The sequence below is a fragment of the Heteronotia binoei genome, chromosome 13 (genome assembly GCF_032191835.1).
Source record: "Heteronotia binoei isolate CCM8104 ecotype False Entrance Well chromosome 13, APGP_CSIRO_Hbin_v1, whole genome shotgun sequence".
Lineage (NCBI taxonomy): Eukaryota > Metazoa > Chordata > Lepidosauria > Squamata > Gekkonidae > Heteronotia > Heteronotia binoei.
The window spans coordinates 45708311-45731705 of record NC_083235.1 but is presented as its reverse complement, the minus strand read 5'-3'; the positions used below and the strand labels follow the sequence as shown (position 1 = coordinate 45731705).

The 23395-nt window shown below is 43.9% G+C and overlaps 1 protein-coding gene across 1 annotated transcript in view; it reads right to left on the bottom strand.

The window, feature by feature from the left end:
* The window catches only part of BAZ2A (bromodomain adjacent to zinc finger domain 2A), a 49632-nt gene extending 26691 nt beyond the window's left edge, over positions 1–22941 (bottom strand). The window contains exons 1-8 of the mRNA XM_060253352.1: positions 22783–22941; positions 14223–14360; positions 8779–9321; positions 5437–5601; positions 3780–4001; positions 932–1129; positions 775–835; positions 536–644 (exon numbers count right to left, since the gene is read on the bottom strand). Of these exons, the coding sequence (XP_060109335.1) occupies positions 536–644; positions 775–835; positions 932–1129; positions 3780–4001; positions 5437–5601; positions 8779–9321; positions 14223–14358 (1434 nt within the window). The 5' untranslated portion in view covers positions 14359–14360; positions 22783–22941. The remainder of the gene's footprint in view (positions 1–535; positions 645–774; positions 836–931; positions 1130–3779; positions 4002–5436; positions 5602–8778; positions 9322–14222; positions 14361–22782) is intronic.
* Between the last annotated feature and the right edge of the window lie 454 nt (positions 22942–23395).

Sequence of the window (23395 nt, the reverse complement as noted above, 5' to 3'; positions counted from 1 at the left end):
AGACAACTCAATAATGCTGGGCTTTATACTACTTTAATACAGTTCACACTATGCCATGAAAGCTATAAAAGTTCACTACCATTTACTTCCCACGTTCACTTTAATGCCAAAATGCTACTTCCTAGAGAAGCTGGAAGGACAAGGACAGATGTTTCTGCAACAGCACCAGAACAGAGAGGCATTCTGGGAGCACTTGCAAGCCTCAGTTCTAAAGCAGTCAGGCTGCTTGCTCACTTTAATCATTTGCAGTGGAGGAAAACTGGGGTTCTAGTTGCTAATGCAAGTTATTGATGCTTCAGCCCAACAGAAACCACTCTTGTAGAATGTCTCCTTGCCCCCTTGGAGTTGGTGAAGAAACAGGAACTGTATCCGAGCAAGGAAGTGGAAACATTACTACTGCTCGACAAAGCAAGCTGTCAAAAGCTATCTCTGCAGCAGCATAACACAAGCCAAATGGAGAAGTCACACCAAGAGGAAATAAGCTTCTCTGTCCACCAACTGCTACTGACCCGTCTCTCCAGGAAGCAGGTTTTACCTTTATCACCTCTGGAAATTGCTTCATCCGCTTGCCACAAGGCCCATAATACCAGGTCTCTCCCTGCCAGCGGCTGCTGCCCTTCTTAATGCGCACTTCCCTTCGCCACCTGGACATGGAAACAGCTGTTATAAACTGGATGCTTGCACTTTCACCCTTGCTCCCCCTTTCAGTGCAATGTATAGTGCCTGGATCACAGAGCAGAAACCCACTTACATCAAGCAGATGGCATTACCTACCCATGCTTTAAAGGGTAGCGCACCTCATCTGCTGTGGCTATCCGTCTTCTTGGAAGGTCACCTGCTCAGAAAGAACAATTACCAACACTGTCAACTACTGGTTAATCTTTTAAATACACCCAAGGTAGTTAAAGTGGTCTGTGAAGAGTCTGCTCACTTTTTGCTGACACGTTGCATGCTGAAGACTCTTTGGTGCCCGCACCTATCAGAGATGCAGAGGCCTCTAGGCAGCTGTTTTTGACTACCTCTTCCAAGGTGGCATCTAGACTCTCTGGTTCCAGTGATGCTTGTGAATCCAGAAACTCTGTGTCTTCTTGTTCCACTTCACTCACACCTGTCAACTCCAAGCTGTTGTCTGCAGGAACAAGGGGAGAGACCAGTAAATGGGGCTGTATAGGGAGAAGGAATTACACCCCTCTCCCCAGGAAGGGGAAACATCTTGAGAGGATGGAGGCTTACTGTCTTTAGGGTTTGTAGAATCTTTCGGGCTCAAGTGCCGTGTTCTACTGGAGAAAGTTTTTCTTCCAGACGTTTCGTTCTCGGCTGCGGAGAACATCCTCAGTGGCGTTGCAGCCGGAGGATGTTCTCCGCAGCCGAGAACGAAACGTCTGGAAGAAAAACTTTCTCCAGTAGAACACGGCACTTGAGCCCGAAAGATTCTACAAACCCTAATGATGTTACCAGCCATGAAAACCTGAAATCTTACTGTCTTTATTTGTGAATCCATACACCCATACTTTTAGGATTAATTCAGCTGAACAAGGACAGTATTACTATATTGCTCCTCTGCCCCAGGTAGAACCTATTCTGCCCTAAATATCTGGTGTAGGGATTTGGTGTTGGTCTCACATGCATGCTGAAGAAAGGGAGCCTTAAGTTTTGCTTCTGCATATTAAGAATTTGGGACTAACAATCACAAAGATTTTTTAAGAGCTGGGAAGAAGAAATCAGGTTATCAGGGCATCATAAATGTGGACTGAATATCTAGCCACAGATCTCCAGTGTCAAAAGAGTAACAGATATTTTCAAAGGTAAGTGTCTAACAATATAGCCTACTGACTGCCTAGAAGTTAAGCAAAATTTCTCAAAGTGAACTCTGCTAGAGTGGAGTCTACTCATTAACAATCCACCAACATGATTATTTTCATCACTTTCGGGCCTTTTTCCTCTCATTTGTTAAACAATAAGGCTACCATATAGCAAACTTAACCATTATACGAACAACACAGTCATCTGAATTCATCCATGAACTCGCTACAAAAGGAGTGCACAGAAAAGGTTCTGATCTAGGGAGCTACAATTCCATAGTTTTGGTTCATTAGATACCTGTGGATTTATGCACTCTGTTTTGCAGTTGTTGAAGGGAGCAGTGTCTACACTTACACCCCAAAGCAGATTTTCAGCTTCTCAAGAGTGACAAGATAAAATCACAATCTATTGTGAAGCTTCACCAAAGCCAAAAATTCATAATGGGTACAGAAATCTTCAGTTATGCACTCTTTCACAAACAGACTGTAAAAATATGATTTACTATTCTCAGTGGGTTGGATCCCATGATCAATGACCAAAGTGGAACTCAATAAATGGAACTCTTTCACATTCCCCCCTCCTGCTATAGCCCATTGTGCCATCTGGAAGACTGTTCTCAGGGTTTCAAGGACGACCAGGAACAGTGTGCGGCATGATTAAGATGTGCAGTGGGAACAGAGTACTGATGAAATCCATACACACACAGAAAAATGTTGGGGTACAGGTGAACCGTAAGTCAAATATGAGCAGCCAGTGTGATGCAGCGACAAAAAAGGCTAATGCCATCTTGGGGTGTATCAACAGAGGCATAACATCTAAATCGCAAGATGTCATAGTCCTGCTGTATACTGCATTGGGTCAGGCCACACCTGGAGTATTGTGTGCAGTTCTGGAGGCCTCACTTCAAGTAGGATGTGGACAGAATAGAGTGGGTGCAGAGGCGAGCGATTAGGATGGTCAGGGGCAAGGAGACCAAGTCCTATGAGGAAAAGCTGAGGGACCTGGGAATATTCAGTCGGGAGAAGAAGAAGTTGAGGGGGGACATGATAACTCTCTGTAAGTATATGAAGGGCTGTCATTTATAGGAGGGCAGGGACCTATTCTTGTTGGCAGCAGAGAAGAGGACTCGCAATAATGGGTTTTACTTAAGGGTGGGAAGGTACCAGCTGGGGAGGGACGGTGGCTCAGTGGTAGAGCATTTGCTTGGGAAGCAGAAGGTCCCAGGTTCAATCCCCGGCATCTCCAAAAAAGGGTCCAGGCAAATAGGTGTGAAAACCTTCAGCTTGAGACCCTGGAGAGCCGCTGCCAGTCTGAGAAGACAATACTGACTTTGATGGACCGAGGGTCTGATTCAGTAGAAGGCAGCTTAATATGTTCAATATGTTCATTAGGAAACCCTTTTTCTACAGTAAGAGTTGTTCAGCAGTGGAATCAACTGCTTAGAGAGGTGGTGAGCTCCCCCTCACTGGCAGTTTTTAAGCAGCGGCTGGACAAACACTTGTCAGGAATGCTCTAGGCTGATCCTACATTGAACAGGGGGCGGCTGGACTAGAAGATGGCTTATATGGCTCCTTCCAACCCTGTGATTCGGAAGAGCCCTTGTACTGGTGGAAAACAACCACGGATTGTAATCCAATATTTGTAAAATGATCTGGCTGTCCTTTCCCAGACTTCTATCTACTGAGACCACAGACCTGTATGTTTCTTTTGTCACTGCTTGGAAGAGCCTAACCTGCCAAATAACTTACACTGCAGAATCTCGTAAGTTCTTCCAAAAATACTCAACCAGGACACTCAGACAAGGAAGACAGCTGGAGAAAGAAGAAGGACCAGGTGCTGCTTGAACCCCCTCCCTTCTCACTCCTAAGGCCTACAGGGACACCTGGCTTTAGAAAGCAGCAGGGAGAAGGGAAGGCTGTCACCTACCCTCCCCACATGCCTTCCATAATGCCTCCTTGTATTTATAGCCTGCTCACCTTGCAAAACAGACTCCTCAAGAACAGGTGGTAAATTGGCACTTCCAAAAAGTGAGGTGTCAGGCTGACTATCATCTGCCAATAGGCTGAAGGAGTCAGAATGGTTCAGAGAGGGGCTGCCAGGACAATCCAAGGCAGAGATGTCAGTTGGGTCCTCCAGAGGGGACTTGTCGCTCACCAGCTCAGATGTATCCATCTCGTAGAGGTCTCCTGTTCCAGGGTCTGCAATCAGGAATTAGAAGCAAATATTTACATACCATCCAACCCAGTGAAGCCATGCCCAGAACACTCTTAATAAGGGGTCACATGATCATTTAAAGATTTCTGAAACATTTTTTATCTTCACAGTTCCCATAATGAGGTCGGTCTGTAAACAGTGAAATTCTAAGCAGAATTACAACATTCTAAGCCCACTGACTTCAATGATCTTAGAAGGGTGTAATTCTATTTGGCACAATGATACTACAAAAATGGAGAAAGATAGATAGCAGCTTACTCAGTACCACACAGTGAGACTATAGCTCAGCAGGGTTTTGAATTCAGGCCAAACACCAACTTTCTAAACTAGTTGGCCACACTGATTGTACATGCTTCTTTGTAAACTCAAATTTTAAGATAAAAAATAAATTCTGAAAAATAACAGCTTGGAAACAGGTATAGTAATCAAGTACATTACAAGTGTTCAAAATGTTACATATATGGAACAGCCTTGTAAAATGGGCTAGTATAAGCCCCGTACTGCAATTACATACACATGGTCTGGAGTTCTGAAACAAGATTTGTCACCAAAGAATCAGAGAAGAACAGTGGTGCTGCTGGAAAGTAAGGATCTCACATAGTAGCGGTGTTAGCAAGACAACAATTAATTTTTTCCACAACACAAGCATTGGGACATGAATCTGGCTCAGCAGTTCCCAAAGTACTATAATTCTGCCATGTGTTCATTGCTGCATGCATTATAAAAAATCCCTGTGCTGGGACTACCTGTGCCTTCACTGAACATTACATGAACCCACACCTCAAGGGCAAAGGTTTGGGAACCACAGCAGTTCCCGAAGCACTGTAATTCTGCCATGTGTTCACTGCTGCATGCATTATAAAAAATCCCTGTGCTGGGACTACCTGTGCCTTCATTGAACACTACATGAACCCACACACTCAAGGGAAGAGTGCCTCTAGCCATCATTCCTGCCAGACAGCCAGAGACCTCTGTTATGCGAACCAACCGATCTAACTCCATTTAGTCTTGCTTTGGCAAGCAGCCACAAGCAGCAGTAAGGTGAGGACAGACTACTTTCAAGCTTTAAGATCTGTATGTAGCTATATAGGCAGAGAGAACATGCGTCTTGAAAGGCAGATCGCAAAGATAATGCTAATGTAGATTCTGCACACCAGTGACAACTACAGTGCATGCCATAAGAGCTATATGTATACAGGGAATGGAATTTTATTTGCTCAGCAAAGAAGCTGCAGCCCCATGATCTTTTGAAGCCATTAGCTGAATTTATACAAACTTTAGAAGATATTCTGTATCAAGAGATGCTCCATCACTGAATGACATATAAGTACTGCCACAACTGATAAGAATATGCATTCTAAAATCTAGGAGGGAAAAGCTAGATCAAATGGAAAACCTGCAAAACCACACCCCCTTTACCTCTGTCCAGTGACTCAAAGGGTTCCAAAGGGTCTTCCAAGGGAGGGGGTATCCGTGAAGCATCTTCCAGACAGCCACCTCCAGCATCAGGTACCAAGACAGAGGCTTCTTGGCTGAGTGGCTCAACAACTGGAGAAGATCCATTGTAGCCACATATTTTCAAGTCTACAAGAATTTGTTTTAAAGATATCATATTACAATTTCTAGGTAATTATTCAAAAAGACATCAATTTAGGATCCCAGAAGGTAAAAAAACAAGCAAGCAAAAAGATGGAAAAATCATCTGTACAACATTGTAGTCCATTCAAAATTCTTACTAAATGTTACCACAGTAGGTACTACTACATAATTCAATCTACCTAGGAAAGATAACCCAGAGATTTGGAGTATGGTGCCATCCGCATGTAGAAGACACTCAACAGAAGTTATTGACAATAAAAGCACAATTCAGCTTAGTTTAGAGCAGCAGAAGTGTGCACTTTTTAGAACTAATCCGGAAGTTAAAGGGGGAGAAATAATACAATGCATCTGTGGTCAGACTAGCAGAAGAACTGCAAATATTCCCACTGTCAATGGTGAGCCTAATTTTTTTTAATCAAATGGGGTCAGTAATAAACCCATTTAGAATTTTTGTGCCAGCCATAAAGCCAAGGAATCTATAGCATTCTTCCTCAAAACTCTCAGTGCCATCCTCAACTATCATTATCATGTAGGTTCAGAAGAGACTCTGGCTAACAGTAATAAGCCCATGATATGAATTATACCCACTGCCATTTATTGCACTGGATGTAAAGGGATAGTGCACCCCTGCCAAGACTCCTCAGTTTCTCAGGGCAGGTTGTATGGATGCAAAAATAGGAGACCATGATGATTTTTTTACTACACCCCCTGCCCCAAACACTGAAACATTATTTCTTTAAACAGAAGCCTGTACTGCAGAGCATGGCTCATCCACCACCACCCTAAATCAGCATGAATGCTAGCAAGTCAGCTGTCCATGATGGAGAATTAAGAAGAGGCAGAGATTCTGAGTAAATCGGGGAATGAAATGTTGTAACTAAGTCTAGAGAGTACTGGAAAAAGAAACATGTTCAGGCAACACTAAAAGATGAAAATTTGCTTATTTAGGAACAAAAGTACTAATTGTTCTGCTTAACTATTCTGCAACATCAAGCTATAAGAACAAATTAACTAGTGTCCCTTTAAAGCTGACCCAAGTAATGCTACATCTCTTAATGAACATAAACCTCTCCATATCATGATAACCTTTGACATGAAGCAGCAGGGCTTCAAAGCCTCACTGAAAATGTCCCAACAAGCCTATGAGGTTCTCTCTTTGAATGAAAGTTTTGACCACGGGTGTTCTGAGTTGAGGATCACACTCCACACTCAGAAGCTGGCATCATACATTAACCTACACACACAGTCCTTTGACACTGAACTATAAAAAATTCTTCTTCCAGTTTTTTTTGCCTCACTCACACCGACCAAGCTTGTTCCTATTCAAAGGAAATTTGATTTACATAATAATAATACCGACATGAGACATTCTCATCTGGTTTGTACAAGATTTCCTGGAAATCCATGAAAGGGATTTGTCATTCTTCGCCCACCTTCCGCAGTTAATTTGCTGACTCCCCTAAAGAAAACCAAGTGGCTGTGCAACTTTGCTTAAAGAGGAAACAAAACCAGCCCAGAATCCATGTAACTGACCATCTCTGTCCCAGGCATTCTTTGGGGCAAGTCACTGAGACAACAGCTGAAAAGCTTATACCAGTCTCAAACTATAGAGATGTGCATTCCTATATAAATGACTTCAGAGCATCAACACCGCTAAGATTTAACCAGAAAGTCATTAATCTGGGTCTAGTTTTGACTTGTGAAATTACTGATCAGTTTCTGAGTGAAAGCTATATTATGCCAAGCTGGGGCTGTATACCGGAGGAAAATTCACTAACGAGTTGTGAGGATCTTATGGGAGAGTAGTCAGATATAAGAGATAGCAAGCCAAATGACTAAAGAGAAGATGGTTCATGTTGCATCGTTTGAACAGAAAGATTCAGTGGTGATTTAAAGATTGTGGAAAGCCATACTGAGACTGCTCACGCATTGCCATGAGTCAGCCAAGGCTCAACAATAATGAGGACTCTTTGGAAGAGGGCCCCTCAGGAGACAAGAAGCCCCTGTAGCCAGCCTTGAGTTAATAGAAGCTGACCAGCAAGAAAATGAGCTGCAGGCTTATCAGGATTCACAGCCAACAGCTGGTGCACAGCCGCCAACACCTGCCAGCCCTGATTCAGCAGGTGAACCTCGGTTGGCCATTCCCAGCCCACCAGTATCACCTACACTGGGGGTGTTGAACTCATTTGTTATGAGGGCCGGATCTTGCATAAATGAGACCTTGTTGGGCTGGGCCATGTGCATCATAAAATGTAATGCCAGGCAGCAGAGATATAAACTTTATAAAGAACACAAACACAAAGATTTTTTTAAAAAAACTTAAAATGAAACATGCTTAAAACATTAGCACTCATTGGTCTTAAAGGTGCTTTCTTTGTATCTCTCCCATAGGATTCAGGGAACTGGGCAATGGAATCCACCATTCAGTGGATACTGGGAGAACAGTGGACCAGGATGGGGAGGAGCCTCAGCCAACAGAAGGAAGAGAGGCTTGGCTCAGTAGCTCTGCTGTGCGATTGAGAGTCTGGTAAAGCAAGCTTTCCCTCCCCCCCGCCTTCATTTCCAAGGGAGGAACCTCAGCTAATGGAGAAAATAGAAGTTTTGCTCAATAGCTCCTGTGCTATTGAGCAAGCCTTGCAAAGCAAGCTGTGATGCAGAAGGAAGTGAGAGAGAGGGAGAAGGAAGCAGACAACCAGTTGCTCGGGGGCCTGATAGGAGCTCTCTGGGGGCCTGATTTGGCCCCCAGGCTGCATGTTTGACACTCCTGACCTACACCCTTAGAGCACTGCAGATGAAGGCTGAGAACAGCGCTACAGACAAGATGGCAAAGTGCACTCCTCTTGGTCTGACACCAGCCATTTGCTGATAATCTTTCCTTATTCTAGTAGAATTTCCACATGGAACAGACAGAGTCGTTCACACAGTCCAGCATAACTACCTTAGTTAGCAATATGCCTCTGACATGAAAAAGGCAAACAGACACTATATTTCCAACAGTGAGGAATTCTGAAGAAGCAGGAGAAATAAGTTCTCCTCCCTGAAGAGATCCTGTCCAGTACCATAGTAGGCTCAGGGATTAATACAAACAAGCATATTCTGTAACAGTCCAAAAGTATACCAAGTCTGCTGAATAAAAAGTCTGGGAACCATTTATTGCTATACCTGGCTGTGTGCTCTCCAGCTCCATGCTGCCCAGCAGGCTGGTGCCATTTTCTGAGACAGTAGATGCAGTTTCTTTCACAGGCTCCTCATTTCCTGGTTCATCTTGCTGTGGAGAGAAGCCCTGGCTGCCCGAACTAAGCATGGGGGAAGGTTGAGATGATGTGTAGAAGCTGGATGGGCCATTTTGCAGGAGTTCAAAATTCTGATCATCAGGGAAAGAGTCATAGAGCTCTGTCGAATCAAAGTTCAGACCCATGGCCCCTGGAGTGCCATTGGCCCAGAATTCCTGCCCACCTCCCCCCCTCAGATTGGTGTTGTGTCCTGGTGAGCCTTGTCGATTGCCTCCAACAACACCATTCAGTGGATACTGGGAGAACAGTGGGCTGTCCTTGAGGTTGTTGCCATTGCCAGAGGGGTACTGAGAATAGTTCCAGAGATAGTCGTAAGAGTGGTGGAGGTGGGAGGTGGTTGAGGAGCGGGTCCCTGAAGTACTAGTGTTAGCTACAGTAGATAAGCCATTGACATTCATGTCCCCATTCAAACCTACCAGGAGGGAAGGAAAAAAAGAGAAGCTATTAAATTCACAGTAAGTGCTAGGAATACAGACTGAATAGGAAGGTTGCTTCTACCTTATCGGCTTGTCTCCCTTTATGGATGAAGGGAAGTGGAAGAGAGAAATGATGCAATAAACTTTGGGGGAAATTAGATTACAATAATCACCTTGGCCAAACTAACTCAAGAGGTCATCCACAACATTTCTTCTTTCTCACCAAAATAAAACAGTTGCTGCTACATGTGATTTCATCCTCTGTAAGAAATGCCTGACTTCTTCCCAATACCCATTCCAAAATCCTTTCTGTCTGGTCACACAGGACAAAAGACTTAAAAGGCCCACACCTATAGCTGTTCAAGAAATCTCTGCTTTCTTAGCTACACAGACCTAGTCTGGTTTCCAGTCCTGAGCAGAGCATTTGAAGACACAATAAAATCTTTCAGAATTAATACACTCCTTGCAAGGAGAATGCTGTAACTCCCATTGATTCAAAAATGCTGTTAACCCGCTGATTAAAGAATTTATTTATTTGACTTCTATCCCTCCCCACCCCGTGAGCAGGCTCAGAACAAGTTACAAGAAGACAATAAATATATAATTCAATATCTAACATTTCAATAAGCCATTAAAACAAAAACAACAATAAATAAATAACAGACAATCACACCATTTAACCAAAGTTAAAATAGAGTGTTTTGTCTCCAATTGCTCCAGTGCAGGCTCCCCACATGTAGGGAGAGTGTTCCACCAAGCCCATGCGAGAGCCACAAAGGCTCTGATTAAGGCAAGACAGACATCTTTGGGGCTGAGGAAACTGATGCTGTGGAGCAGACAGACAAAAGACAACATAGACTGAATACTGAAGGGAAGGCCAGTATGGATAATTCTCCATCACCTCAACTATGGGCCTGGCAGAACATCTCCATTTTACAGGCCCTACAGGACTGCATTAATCTTGCAGGGCCCGGATTTTGTAGGGAGAGTGTTCCACCAGGCCCATGCGAGAGCCACAAAGGCTCTGATTGAGGCAAGACGGACATCTTTGGGGCTGAGGACCATTAGATCTTGACCTTTTGAGCTCAACACTCTTCTGGGGGACATACCAGGAGACACGGTCCTTCAGGTATGTTGGCCCCAGACTGCAAAGGCGTTTGAAGGTCAAAACCAAAACCATGAACTTGACCTGGTATTCAACTGGAAGCCAGTGAAGCTGATGGAGCATGGATGTATATGTACTCTTAATAGTCTGGTCAGCCATACATTAGCAGATATAGCTGGGTGTCATCAGCATATTGATGGCAACTCAGCCCAAAGTTCCAGATCAACTGAGTGAAGGGGTGCATGTAGATGTTGAACAACATGGGAGACCAGATCGCCCCTTTTGGAACATCACATGCCAGAGGGTAACGCGTTAAAACTCTCTCCCCAAGTGCCATCCTCTGTCCCTGACCATACAGAAAAGAGACAAGCCACTGTAAGGCTGTCCCACATATCCTATATCGGCAAGACAGTGGGTCACAAGATCATGGTTGACTGTATCCAATGCTGTTGCCAAACCAAGTAATAACAGCAGCACTGATCTGCCTTGATCCAGATGCCTCCAGAGATCATCTTTAAAGGTGACCAATATCATCTCCATCCCATAGCCTGGACAGAAACTGGACTACAACGGGTCCAGGATTGCAGAATTATCCAAGAAAACCTGGAACTATTTGGCTACCGCTCTTTCAACCACCTTAATCAGGAACAAAAGGTTCAAAATTGGGCAGTAGTTGCCTGGATGAGTAGGGTTCAAAGATGGTTTTTTCAAGAGCAGCCTCATCTCAGCCTCCTTAAAAGCCCCCAGGAAAATCCCTGGATTCAGGCACAAGTTGATGGTATCTAACAGGGGGACCAATATCCCATCATTGCTGGCTTTCAGAGCCATGTCAGACATGGGTCCAGGAGGCACGTGGTGGGCTTCACAGCATTCAGAATTCTGGCAACTTTGTCCTGCGAGAGTCAGTTGAAATGATCCATTACTGGACTTGAAGATGGCCAAGGGGCCTCCAGTTCTCATACTGTATCTATAGTGGCCAGCAGTTCCTGGTGGAGTGATAAGATTTTATCCACAAAATAGCTCACAAAAGCCTCAATGCTGATTGCTGAATTATTATCTTTTTGGATGGGAAGGGAAGCTAATGTCCTAATTATTTTAAATAATTGAGAAGGGTGAGAGCCAGCTGATGCAATGGAAGCCACACAGAATTTCTTCTTTGCGGCTTTCATTGCCACCTCATAGGATTTCATAAACATCTTATCAAATGCTCTTCCCGCTTCATAGAGTCTGCCACCACACGCACTCTAGCCATCTTAGCTCCTGTTTCATCCTCCATAGCTCCAAGGTATACCTTGGGTAAGTTTGATATGAAAAGAGTGTGGGGGAGTGATTTTGTCTATTGCTTCAGAGTGATGGCTGTGCCAGTCCTCTATCAGCCCATCTAACAAGTTGCCAGTGGGCATTGCATCCCACAGAGCATTCTGGAAATCAACTGGATCCAGCAGTCTCTGCAGGTGAGGATCAATCAGCTTGCAACCTGAGCAGGAAGGGAATGGGATGCTAAGTTGGGCCTTCAGGGTGAAGTGGTCACACCATGGCACTGCATCAATGGCCTCTAAGACCACATTTATCCCCATATTGAAGATTAAATCCAGGGTGTGGCCTGCTTGATTCATGGGACCTAATACAAACTGAAAGAGTCCTGGTGCTGCCATGGGTGAAGTTAGGTTTGCAGCCTGCAAGGAGGCGGCCTCATCGGCATGGACTAAAAGCTATTGAACTAAAAGCCTGGGAAACACCAAGGCCCAGCCCAATACCACTTCCTGCAGGTATGACAGGGTATCTGCTGGTGCCCTAGGCAGTCAGTACACCAGTCAGATAGCCAAACTCTCTTCAGCATCCCATGCCAGGCCCACACAATCAGTACTGGTGATCTTTGGTGCAGGGAGTGACCTGAAGGAGAAATCCTCCTGGATGAGCATCATACCCCTGTCTTTTTGTCCAGGACTGCTGGAGAACCAAAACACGCAGGGGAACCAGCTCTTTCAGGGCAACCATCTCGACCTCTCTCACCCAGGTCTCAGTCATGCATGCCAGGTCCACTTTCTGTATCGTAAAATAATTTTGCAAGGTTGAGGTCTTATTATTGTTAATGGACCTGGTGCTGCACAACATCAGCATAGGAGAAAGGCATGTTTTTCTAGGTCCAATACTGGCATATCTCAGGATGGGACAAAGGTTAGAAGAGGACCAAATGACAGGAAGAAGAAAAAACTAGCACAGTGTATAGACACACTTAGAGGAAAAGTAATACATTGTCTTCTACTGTGGTAGAAAGCTGAACACGTCAATCTTTGTTCAAAGCTAATAAAATTTCACAGCTCAAAGACACCAAAAAACCCCACAAAAACATATGAATATGCCAAAATTTCAGAAACCAGAGGCAAAGAAAAACTGTAGAGCAAACTTTCCAGTCTTTCTGCCCCTCAGCTTATTTATTTTCAAGATTTTTAACATTTTCCTCTAGGAAAGCAAAGGTTCTCAGCTCCCCTGCCCCAGCTGACTGGGATGAATGGAATGAGATCTGGTCCACATATGTAACTAGATAAACACCCTGCGTCACTCTTGACACAGGCACAAGTAAATCAGATTGTCTGGCTGATCCTTTTAAAATACTATTTTTTCTAATATTTAGCCAGAAATATAACCGCTCTTTATCACTAGACCTTGCATATGCAGGCAAAGAGGGCTGACAGATATTGCAGATGAGAGAAAAGGGTAGCTCACTATGTGGTTCAGTGAATATTTACCAACTTTGTATCCTGACCTTCTTTGAGGAGTTCAGAGCAACATAAGTGGGGCTATCTCCATAACAATCCCATAAAATAGTTTAGCAAATCTTGTTTGGGCTGCATCCAAACCTCTCTATTTAGTAAAGAAATCTCTCTGTAAAATGGAGATAATGGGAGCAATCCTAAGCAGGTCTACTCAGACTTCTACTTAGGCTTATTCAATGGGGCTTACACCCAGGAAAACATGTTTAGGATTCCCCTGAATGACCTGCCTCACAGAGCGGTAGAGGAGACAAAGAATGTAAAAACAGATATCATATTCATGAGCACATTACTATCATCACCTCCACTAACATGCCTGCAGCAGAGACAAAGTCAGGCTTTAAATAAAAGCTGAACGTTAAATACACACTTCTGTGTAATCTCAATTTTCCTGCTCTTTCAGGCAGTTTCTAATTCACAAGAGGTGATTTTTTAAGTGGTGCTAATTAAATAATCAACATTCTGATGGAAGGGTGCAACACTGATGAAAACCTTATGCTAGGCTAGATCAAGATAGCACACTGGACAATGCATTGTATGATTTATCCTGGATCTTCCAGAGCTCTGATAAAGCTTTTCCCATCTTGCTTTAACTGAATTATGCAATTTTTGAAACTGAGATACAATTATTTTGGGTTTTGCCAGTCTAATGGAAGAATTATGTATAAATGACTACAAGTGAGGCAGTAGATACTGCCTACTTTCCCAAGCTTTTCTCAGGACTAATTTTTTTTTAAGAAAAGCCCAGATGTTCAAGATTTTATTGGCTCTAAATGCTGTGCTCACAAAGGGACCCTGTGGATATAAGAATCTTAACTACTATTCCATTGATACTACTTATTACTTCTATTAGACTCCCCTGAAGGGCAGCCAGCATTCTTGCATTTCAACTTACAGACACTTAAAGCCCCTACACAGGGACATAAAGAAGAATAGCACTGAAATCTCACATCCTGGCAAGAACCAGCTTTAGCTTAAGGATATGGATAATCGACATTCACTCCTTCCTCAAACTTACTTTTCCCTTGCTGAGGGAAGTTCATGGGAGATCCATTTGTGTATATGTTGTCCCCTGAGGAAGGTGCCGGTTTCAGTCCTGAGGCAGCAGGTGAAGAAGGATGGCCAGTGAAGTTAAAATGGTTGTTTGCCTCCATTTCTGTAGAAAGAAACAGAACAGAGGACTGAAACCACTACGCAGATCAGATGCCACTCTTCCAATACAGCTGTACAAATCTTCCTTCATTTCACTTCAGTCAGCCATTGGCTAACAACTACAAAAAATACTAATGCTTGATACTGAAGTAACTCTTCAGTGGTCAAAATGCTTCACATACCTTATCACAGTAATCCTTACCACAAACCTATGTAAAATAGTATTCTCATATTCAAATAGGTGAGTGAGAAAAGGCCTGAGAAGGTATATTTGCGGCTTGCCTACATCTATCTAGTAAGGTCACGGTAGATTTTAACTGAGGGCTTCCTGGTTCATAGCACAGTCTCTTAGCTACTATCTGTACCAGCTCTCCAAATCAGCAAGACGAGCAGTTCACTAACTGTCTTCATCAACAATAGGGTAGTTAGCATATTCAAAGGGATAGTGGGTAGCTGCTCTATTGATAAGACACATGCCCATATCAGAAACAACACAACCTCTTCAACAACCCTGTTGAAAACATAACAGGAGTTTTCTATTTATGTTGATGCAAAAGGAAGCACAAGGGAAAGCAAGGAGATGACCTGCTCATCTTGAGTGGACAAGGTTCAACTAGGTCTTGATGCCCATTGAACATATGAACATATGAAGCTGCCTTATACTGAATCAGACACTTGGTCCATCAAAGTCAGTATTGTCTTCTCAGACTGGCAGCGGCTCTCCAGGATCTCAAGCTGAGGTTTTTCACACCTATTTGCCTGGACCCTTTTTTGGAGATGCCGGGGATTGAACCTGGGACCTTCTGCTTCCCAAGCAGATGCTCTACCACTGAGCCACCGTCCCATTCAGCCACCATATCTTAAATACTAGGATCTATTTAAATACAGTCTTTGCTAAACTACCAGATTATCTTTTACTGGCTAGCATCAATGTGACCACACAAGTGATTCTAATATGAACATGTGCACTTGTATTGCAAACAGGCACATAAGTAAGCTCCTTCAAGAGAAAATGTAGGGATCAAACAGTTCTGTAAAACCAATATGGTGTTGTGGTTAGATCCAGGTTCAAATCCCCACTCTGCCACGGAAGCTTGTTACGTTACCTTGGACCTTAGCCACCTCACACAGTGGTTGTGAGGATAAAATGGAGGAGAGAACAATGTATGCCACTATGGGTCTCCACTGGGGAGAAAGGCAGTGTAGAAATAAAATAAATAAAACAGCTAAGAAACAACTACTATGGAGAGGGTTGTCATTCGTACAACACCTTATAACATTCTAGTGAGTAAGCCAATGATGGTATCTCTGCTGTTCTCCACGGTCCTTCATAGGCTAAACATGATAGCTTGAGATTGCAAATGAAATTCTACATCAGATGACACAAACTTTACCAAGGCATCACTGCACCCCACTTAGCTAGTCATTTTTCTATCCTGCAGAGATGCAGATGAACTTTTGCCTCTCTGCAATGTTGGGGGAGAAAAATCCCAGCATTTCCTGTAACTGAAATTAATGCATTAAATAGATGTGCTGTTCACAGAAGTCTGACAATAAGAGAGAGGATGTAAATTCTTGGCATGGGGCTTAGCCCTTCCAGTGGGTCATCTGCAGCTCCCAAACAAGGCAATCCTGCCAGCGTCTTACAAAATGTTCCCCCTTTTGTTTTCTTGTCTGACATGGAAACTAAAGAAAAATTTCTCAAGGCAGGCCTGGACAGCTGCCAATGAAGGCATCCCATGGCTGAATGAAGAGGGATGGAAGAGCTCAAGCTACAGATTCATATTGGTTTGACAATGCACTGCCCTCCCCTCCTAGTAAGCTTTTTCAGAAACAGAAGGTGCATGAAGCCACAGTTTATTATATATTGAATCCAGGATCCTCAGATTGAACAGTTACCACTTGGCTTCACTTCCACCCAAGGCTGTAAACAATTTCTTACCCAGACCTCTGGATTTACTTTTTCTCAACCCCTACCCTATTCGCAGAATCAAGAACACAGTTTAAGGAGGCCTGGCTGTGGGCTTTCCCCTGATCCAAGCTCCACTTTCCAAACAGAGAGGAAAGCGATACAAAGAAGGCTCAACTCCATCCCTTCCATCTTCTCTCTCACACAGCCTGCTGTTAGGGAATATGCTGGAGATCTGATTTAAATGCAATGTTGGTGGGACAGCACAGCTTACTTTTGCTTTAACCTAGTATCTTGTTTAAATCAGACCTTTATGCATGCTGCAGGCATGTGGTATACTACTGTGAACACAGCAGCTGAGGGTCCAGTTTAAACTAGATGATGGACATGTGCAATGTCATGCAGGTAAGTTCTTCTGTGCCATCACATTTAAATCAGACCCAATGTAAGGCTCAGGCAGTTCCACAGTCAGTACTTCAACTATTATGTGAAATTCCACTCTCAACAGTTTACAAAAAAAATGAGTGTGAAAACTCTAGTCAAAGGAAGTTTGAGAGGTAGTCACTGAAAACCCTATTCCCTGAAGCAAGAATACACTGAGCAAGACAATGGTCCATCAAGGTCAGTATTATCTACTCAGACTGGCAGCAGCTCTCCAGAGTCTCAGGCAGAGAATTTTCCCATCACCTACCACCTTGATCCTTTTAGTTGGTGATGCCAGGGATTGAATCAGGGTTCTTCTGCATGTCAATAAGATAGATGCTCTACCACAGAACATCAGCCTCTCCCCAATGGGAGCAGAGGCTGCTACTACTCACATAGGTATGATCAGAACACAAAAGTATGTTCTTATGAACCGTTACTTCCAATTTTACCATACCTTTAACACACTTCAATATCTGAATTAACTGAAGCGTGGGAAGAGTAGTCATCTGAATGTAAGACACAATAGAAGCCTTCAACTGATCTGTTTGTGTTTAAGAATGTTAGAAAAGCAGAGAAAAGTTTCTTCATGAGGCAACTATCTTTTGCAGCTGTTCCCAGGGCATGAAAAATACAATCAGTGATGGCTTGCAAGGAATCATGGGGAAACAAACAAGAACTTTGGAATATCCAGAAACTTCAGTGGTGTAGGAAGTATACTATGTTTAAGTGTGGGAACAGTACTCCTGCATATAATGAAACATACATGACACCTTTTTATCCATGCAAAACCTTACTGGATCAGATAAACGGATCACTTTCTGCTTCCAACAAGGTAGACACAGGGTTTATACTTTAAAAAACAACAAAAAAACCCAGTCACTTTTTGAACTGACAATTTTTATGAACTTCACCAATGCTCCCTTCAGTGGTCTGAAGTCTGAGGCTATATCATGTGCAAAGCAGGTTCTTCTTTTCAAAACTACAACAATGGTCAAATTTCCCGGTGACACAGTTGAATCGATCATATTAAAGTCATAATCTTCATGGGCCACTCACAAAAACATTACATGGTGCTAGAATTTGTATTTAAACAATGTTTCGAAACTGACCCACACAGGGAGATCTTAGAAACCCTTCGCTAACCCCTTCTGAACAAAGGCCATCCAAAAAATGGATTGCAAGGGGGGGATGTGGAACAGCTCTAGCAGCTTTTCTCTGTCAACCTGAGATCATAAATTCTTCGTCTAGTTTAGAATTATCCCCTCTGCCCATTTTCCCAGCTAGCAATCATTGTCAAGATCCAGTTTATACATCCAAAACAGATGCAAATGTACTAAATGTCAGTAAAAGAATAATTTCAAACACAGCTTCTGCTTCACTGGTTCATTAACTCTTGCATCAGGAAGCTTGTTTCTCACACACACATAAGCAACCCCCTATTACTGCAATGTCATGCCAAGCTCCACCACCTAAACTGGAAGGCTATTGTAACTGCAGGGGGGAAATGCTGCTACTAATAGCAGCACAACAAATGCCCTTCCCCCAACTCAGTTTGCATCATCAAGAATCATCCCTGTTTGTACTAAAGCCACCTTATTCACTTGCCATTTCTCCTTCAAAAAGCAATGGATGCCACCCTAGCAACATATAAGAAGTCCAGCATCCAACATCAGCATGCTTATAATATCATTTAAGGGTCACAGCAGCAGTGGAAAAGGCAGCTGCTGCTCCAGCACAGGGACAAACTGGGCTTTAGCAGAGGTGAAGGGAGGTGCTAAGAAGACACTGTAATTAAAGGGGAAGGCAAAACAGCATGCTAGGAAAGAAGCCAAGGAAAATGGATGAATTAATTGCAGCCAACAACAGCTACTGGGAGTGGAGTGTGGTTTGATGATTTAAAGGTACACAGGAACCACACATGCTGGGGTAATGCTGAGAAGCTAATGCAGTTGGAGATTGTCACTTTTGTATCTCAGCCCCATGTCTCTCTAATACTCCCCATAGAATAAAAAGTTTCTTAAGTGTAAGGGGGAGAAGGAGGACAGTGAGGATTCTTTAGCAGGAAAACTGACAAGGAACCACACAAACTGAATATTCCTGTCACAAGACACCTGATCCATGTCCAGTGTTCCAAGTGGTTATGGCAGCAGCATTTACAAGTAGTTAATACCATGTTTATTTAGATGGGTCAACGTTTTCTGATCATGACCTGTCCCACTCTTAACTGATCCTCAGTGAGTAGGTTATTGTGACTGGCAGTTGCTCACACTCTCCCACCACAAATATGAGGTTGATTTGTCTAAAAGCTAGAGACTTCCTACCCTAAACTGTCTGAACTCACTTCAGACAGTGCGCTCAATCCTCCCTGGAGCCCCATACCTGCAGACTTCTCCCTCCTTACCAGAAATTGACATTCCTTGGGGGGAAAATATAAAACATGTGCTCATCAACATAGAATTATGGTACTTTTTGAAGTTCATGCTTATCCTCAAAACAACCTCATGCTTATCTTCAAAACAACCTTTAGAAAACAGAGGTTGAGGTACCAAAATTTATCTAACCTACAGTATGTCACAGAAGTGAGTACACTCCCTCACATTTTGTAAATATTTACATATATCTTTTCATGTGACAACACTGAAGAAATGACACTTGGCTACAATGTAAAGTAGTGAGTCTACAGCTTGTATAACAGTGTAAATGTGCTGTCCCCTCAAAATTATGCAACACACAGCCACTGATGTCAACAAAAGTGCTGGCAACAAAAGTGAGTACACCCCTAAGTGATAATGTCCAAATGGGGCCCAAAGTGTCAATATTTTGTGTGGCCACCATTATTTTCCAACACTGCCTTAACCCTCTTGGGCATAGAGTTCACCAGAGTGTCACAGGTTGCCACTGGAGTCCTCTTACACTCTTCCATTATGTCATGTAGCTGGTGGATGTTAGAGACCTTGCGCACCTCCACCTTCTGTTTCAGGATGCCCCACAGATGCTCAATAGGGTTTAGGTCTGTAGACATGCTTGGCCAGTACATCACCTTTACCCTCAAGTTTCTTTAGCAAGGCAGTGGTTGTTTTGGAGGTGTGTTTGGGGTTGTTATCATGTTGGAATACTGCCCTGTGGCCCAGTCTCCGAAGGGAGGGGATCATGCTCTACTTCAGTATGTCACAGTACATGTTGGCACTCATGATTCCCTCAATGAACTGTAGCTCCCAGTACTGTAGCTCCCCAGTACTCCCCATGCTGTTTAATACATGGGTCCATTAGATCTAATTGTAAATTTACAAGCAAGGAAGGACCAGAAAAATTTTGACAATTTCATGGTTTTCTTCACAGGGTAGAGGTGGCATTACTTGATCCTAACCTGGCAACACACTTTTGTTAGCCGCCTTGGGATATTTTGGCTTCTGTAGCACATACTCCCATGTAAAGTTTAACAAAAAGACAGAGCATTTTCTTAATGCAACCAATCCACAATTTCCCCCTACCTCTTGAGAAATTGGCACACAGTTTGCAGTAGTGGACAGCTGTCTATAACTCTGACATATGGATGTAAGTTCATCTACAGAACACAAACCAGGATGTCCTCCATTTCAGGATGCCATCTCCATTTCAAATGGGAGCACACTTTAATAGTGTACTCACCTTAGGACAACCTAATATGGCTGTATACATATTTTTTCTTTTTTTAAAATAGCTCTAGGATAAGAAAAGGCTGTTCATACAAAAAATGGAAGGAAGCAGACTGTCCGGTTTTATTTGTCCAGGTGGGCAGCCGGTTGGTCTGTATTTAACTTCCATTTCAATGTATCTAAAGACGTGCGCCTGCAAACGAAAGCTCAGACCTTGAATAAAACTTTGCTGGTCTTAAAGGTGCCACCAGACTATTTGCTGTCTATCACAAATCAAACAGTAGAATAAAGCTAGCTTTATTCTACTGTTTGATTTGTGATAGACAGCAAATATCAAAAGGAGAAATATGGACACTTACAAGGGTTATTCATATGTCCAAGATATGGATGCCATTTTTCTAGTTCAGATCTTTTAAAATATTTTAAATGACTGTCTCTTTAAATTTTGCGTAACAATTTTTTAAAGAAGGCAGTGACCCCAAATGGCAGGGTCTTGTGCCAACTGGCTGCCAGGAACAGGGCTAATCTAGCCAAGGAGCTGGGAGAGAGCTAGAAACTGAAACCAAATCTGATTTAAAAGGACATTTCAAAAAACAACAAACAGAGCTACCATTTCCCAGCCACTTCCTGCAAGGGGAGGGAGAAGAGGAAGGAGGCTGTTTGCATTAATGTTCTATGTGAATATTTAGGCAGGCAAAGAGGACTGCCCAAAGCACTCTCACTTAACCCAAAGCCAGTCACCAGGGATTCCCTGGCCTTACAACCCACCTCCCACACAAAGGGCTCTCAACTCTAGCCATCATTTCCCAGAACCATACTCACAGCCCTTCTGCTACAAGGATAAAGATCTTAGTCTCTCAGCTTCTCAAATACATAAGGGATTGCTATCAGAAACCATTCCCATACCATCAAGACACAAAATGTTACAAGCCATATATGGAAAGGATCTCTAGCGTCACAAGCTATCTCCACCAGTTAAGACACATGCTGCCTACCTCTTCCCCAGCAACTATGCAGACCACGGTAGCACCAAACATGAGATTCAGAACTCCTGAATCAACCAGCGGTGTGTGTGTAACATAAGTGTATCTAAATATGCATATACTAGAAAACAGATTGCCAGCATTTTTTCACATCTCCAAAGAAAAATCCAGCTACCTATTCATATTCCTGTACATCACCCTTTTCACTGTTTCCAAACCATTTTTTTTTCACAAGCTGCATAACCAAGAAAGAATTTTTAATAGAAAATCAGAACTCCTACATCTGGTCCTATCATATTATCATCCAAGAATGATGTTAACCTTAGCCTAGTTAAAACAAAGTCTTAAGAAAGCCCATTAATCCCTCTTTACACATCTGATATCCATAGCAGCCCATTTCCCCAGAGTCCAGGACCTGTACTCTTCCTCCCCCAGATCACAAGGAATCCTCACAAGTCTGGTCACTCCAAATTACCCAAGAACTGCCTACACACCTTTTGCACTCAAAATACAGGCGCCCTCCCCCCACGCCATACTTCAGGGGAAGACAACACCTTTTTCCTCTCCTCTCCTGACACTATCAACGAAGTGAGACAGGGCAAGTGTGATTACAATACCGAATTAGAAGCTGGGAGACCTGCATTCAAACCCCTACTCTGTTACCAAGCTCACTGGTGATGGGGGGGGGGGCTACTCACTGTCAGTCTAACCAGTGGCTGTTGTTTTAAGCAGAAAAGAGAATGGTGTCCGAGCTCCATAGAGAAAGATCAAGATAAAACGAAATAAATATTTAATCCATTTTATAGGCGAAGAGATGAGCTTGTTACATTATCGTTCTGATACGGCCTTCACACTTTTTCTCCAGCAAAAAAAAAATCCAACCCCTTTCAACACTCATTTCGTCCCATGAATTCTCAAAGGACAGATCCGAGCTTCTTCACTTTCTCCTCCTGTTCCCCCATCTCACACAGCATACTCGCCGCCGCCACTGTTTTATATAAAGAGAGCCAGTCACTCCCTCCCCTCCCAGCTTCCCAACGAAGGAGGTGTCCCGCTCCCCCCTCCAATAAAATGCAATCTCAAGGCGAGGGCTTCCCTATAAACTTCCCACAAACGAAGGATCTCGCTTCCGTGGCCACTCTCCAAAGCAAGAGCCCTCCTCCCCGGCGCTATCTACACACAGGCCTCTCCGGATGGGGGAAGGGAGGAGATTTCTCTCCCTTTTATATACAGGATGAAACTTTGCCTCTTTCCCCCTCTCCCTCTGGCCAATCTGACGAGAACGAAGTGCTCCCCTCGCCGCCCAAGATCTCAGGCCAAGGTTTCCCCACCACCAACGGAAAAACAGGGCCACGTCACGCACCCAAACAGGACTCCCCTTAGAGAGGCGAGTTGGGTTCTTCCTCCCCCCCCCCCCAACTCCTCGAAATAATCTTCTCACCTTCACCTCCCCTTTCCTTCCTTCCTTCTCACCTGAGAGGTGTCAGCCGGCCCCTCACATGGCCTGAGGAGGTCGGCCCTGACGGTGTAGCATGACCGGGAGGGCGAAAGGGAGGCACCGGCCCAGACTGATGGTGGGGGAGGGGAAGCCGAGCGAAGCCGCACCAGGCAAGGCCGCCGTCGTTTCTAGCCAGGAAGCCAGCCAGCCAACGAACAGCCGAGGCAGCCAGCGAGCGCCGGGGCGAGTGTCGAAAGCATGACGCCGCCGGGTCCTAAAGCCCGCGGATTAGACGGTGAGGGGAACACTCGGCAGCAGCGCCACCTCTTGCGAAGAAGACGAGAAAGGATGGAAAGGCGGCGGGGCGAGGAGGCTACATCACCGGGCTTCACCACCACCACTAAGCCCCCCCCCCCCCCGCCCCGCACAAAAAGCGAAATGGCCCGAGAGCATGGTGAAAAAAGGGTAGGGGCGGGGAGTCTAGTTTCTACCACGAAAATGTGCTGTGTGACTCAAGCCCCAGCTAGGGATTCGCATTCGGTTGAAACTTCCTTTAGCCTACCATCCCATTTGGGGGCGGTGAAGTTCTCTAGTGGTTTAATCTACAAAACAAAAGGCATGTAACACGTTTCGTTAAGACCACCCAAA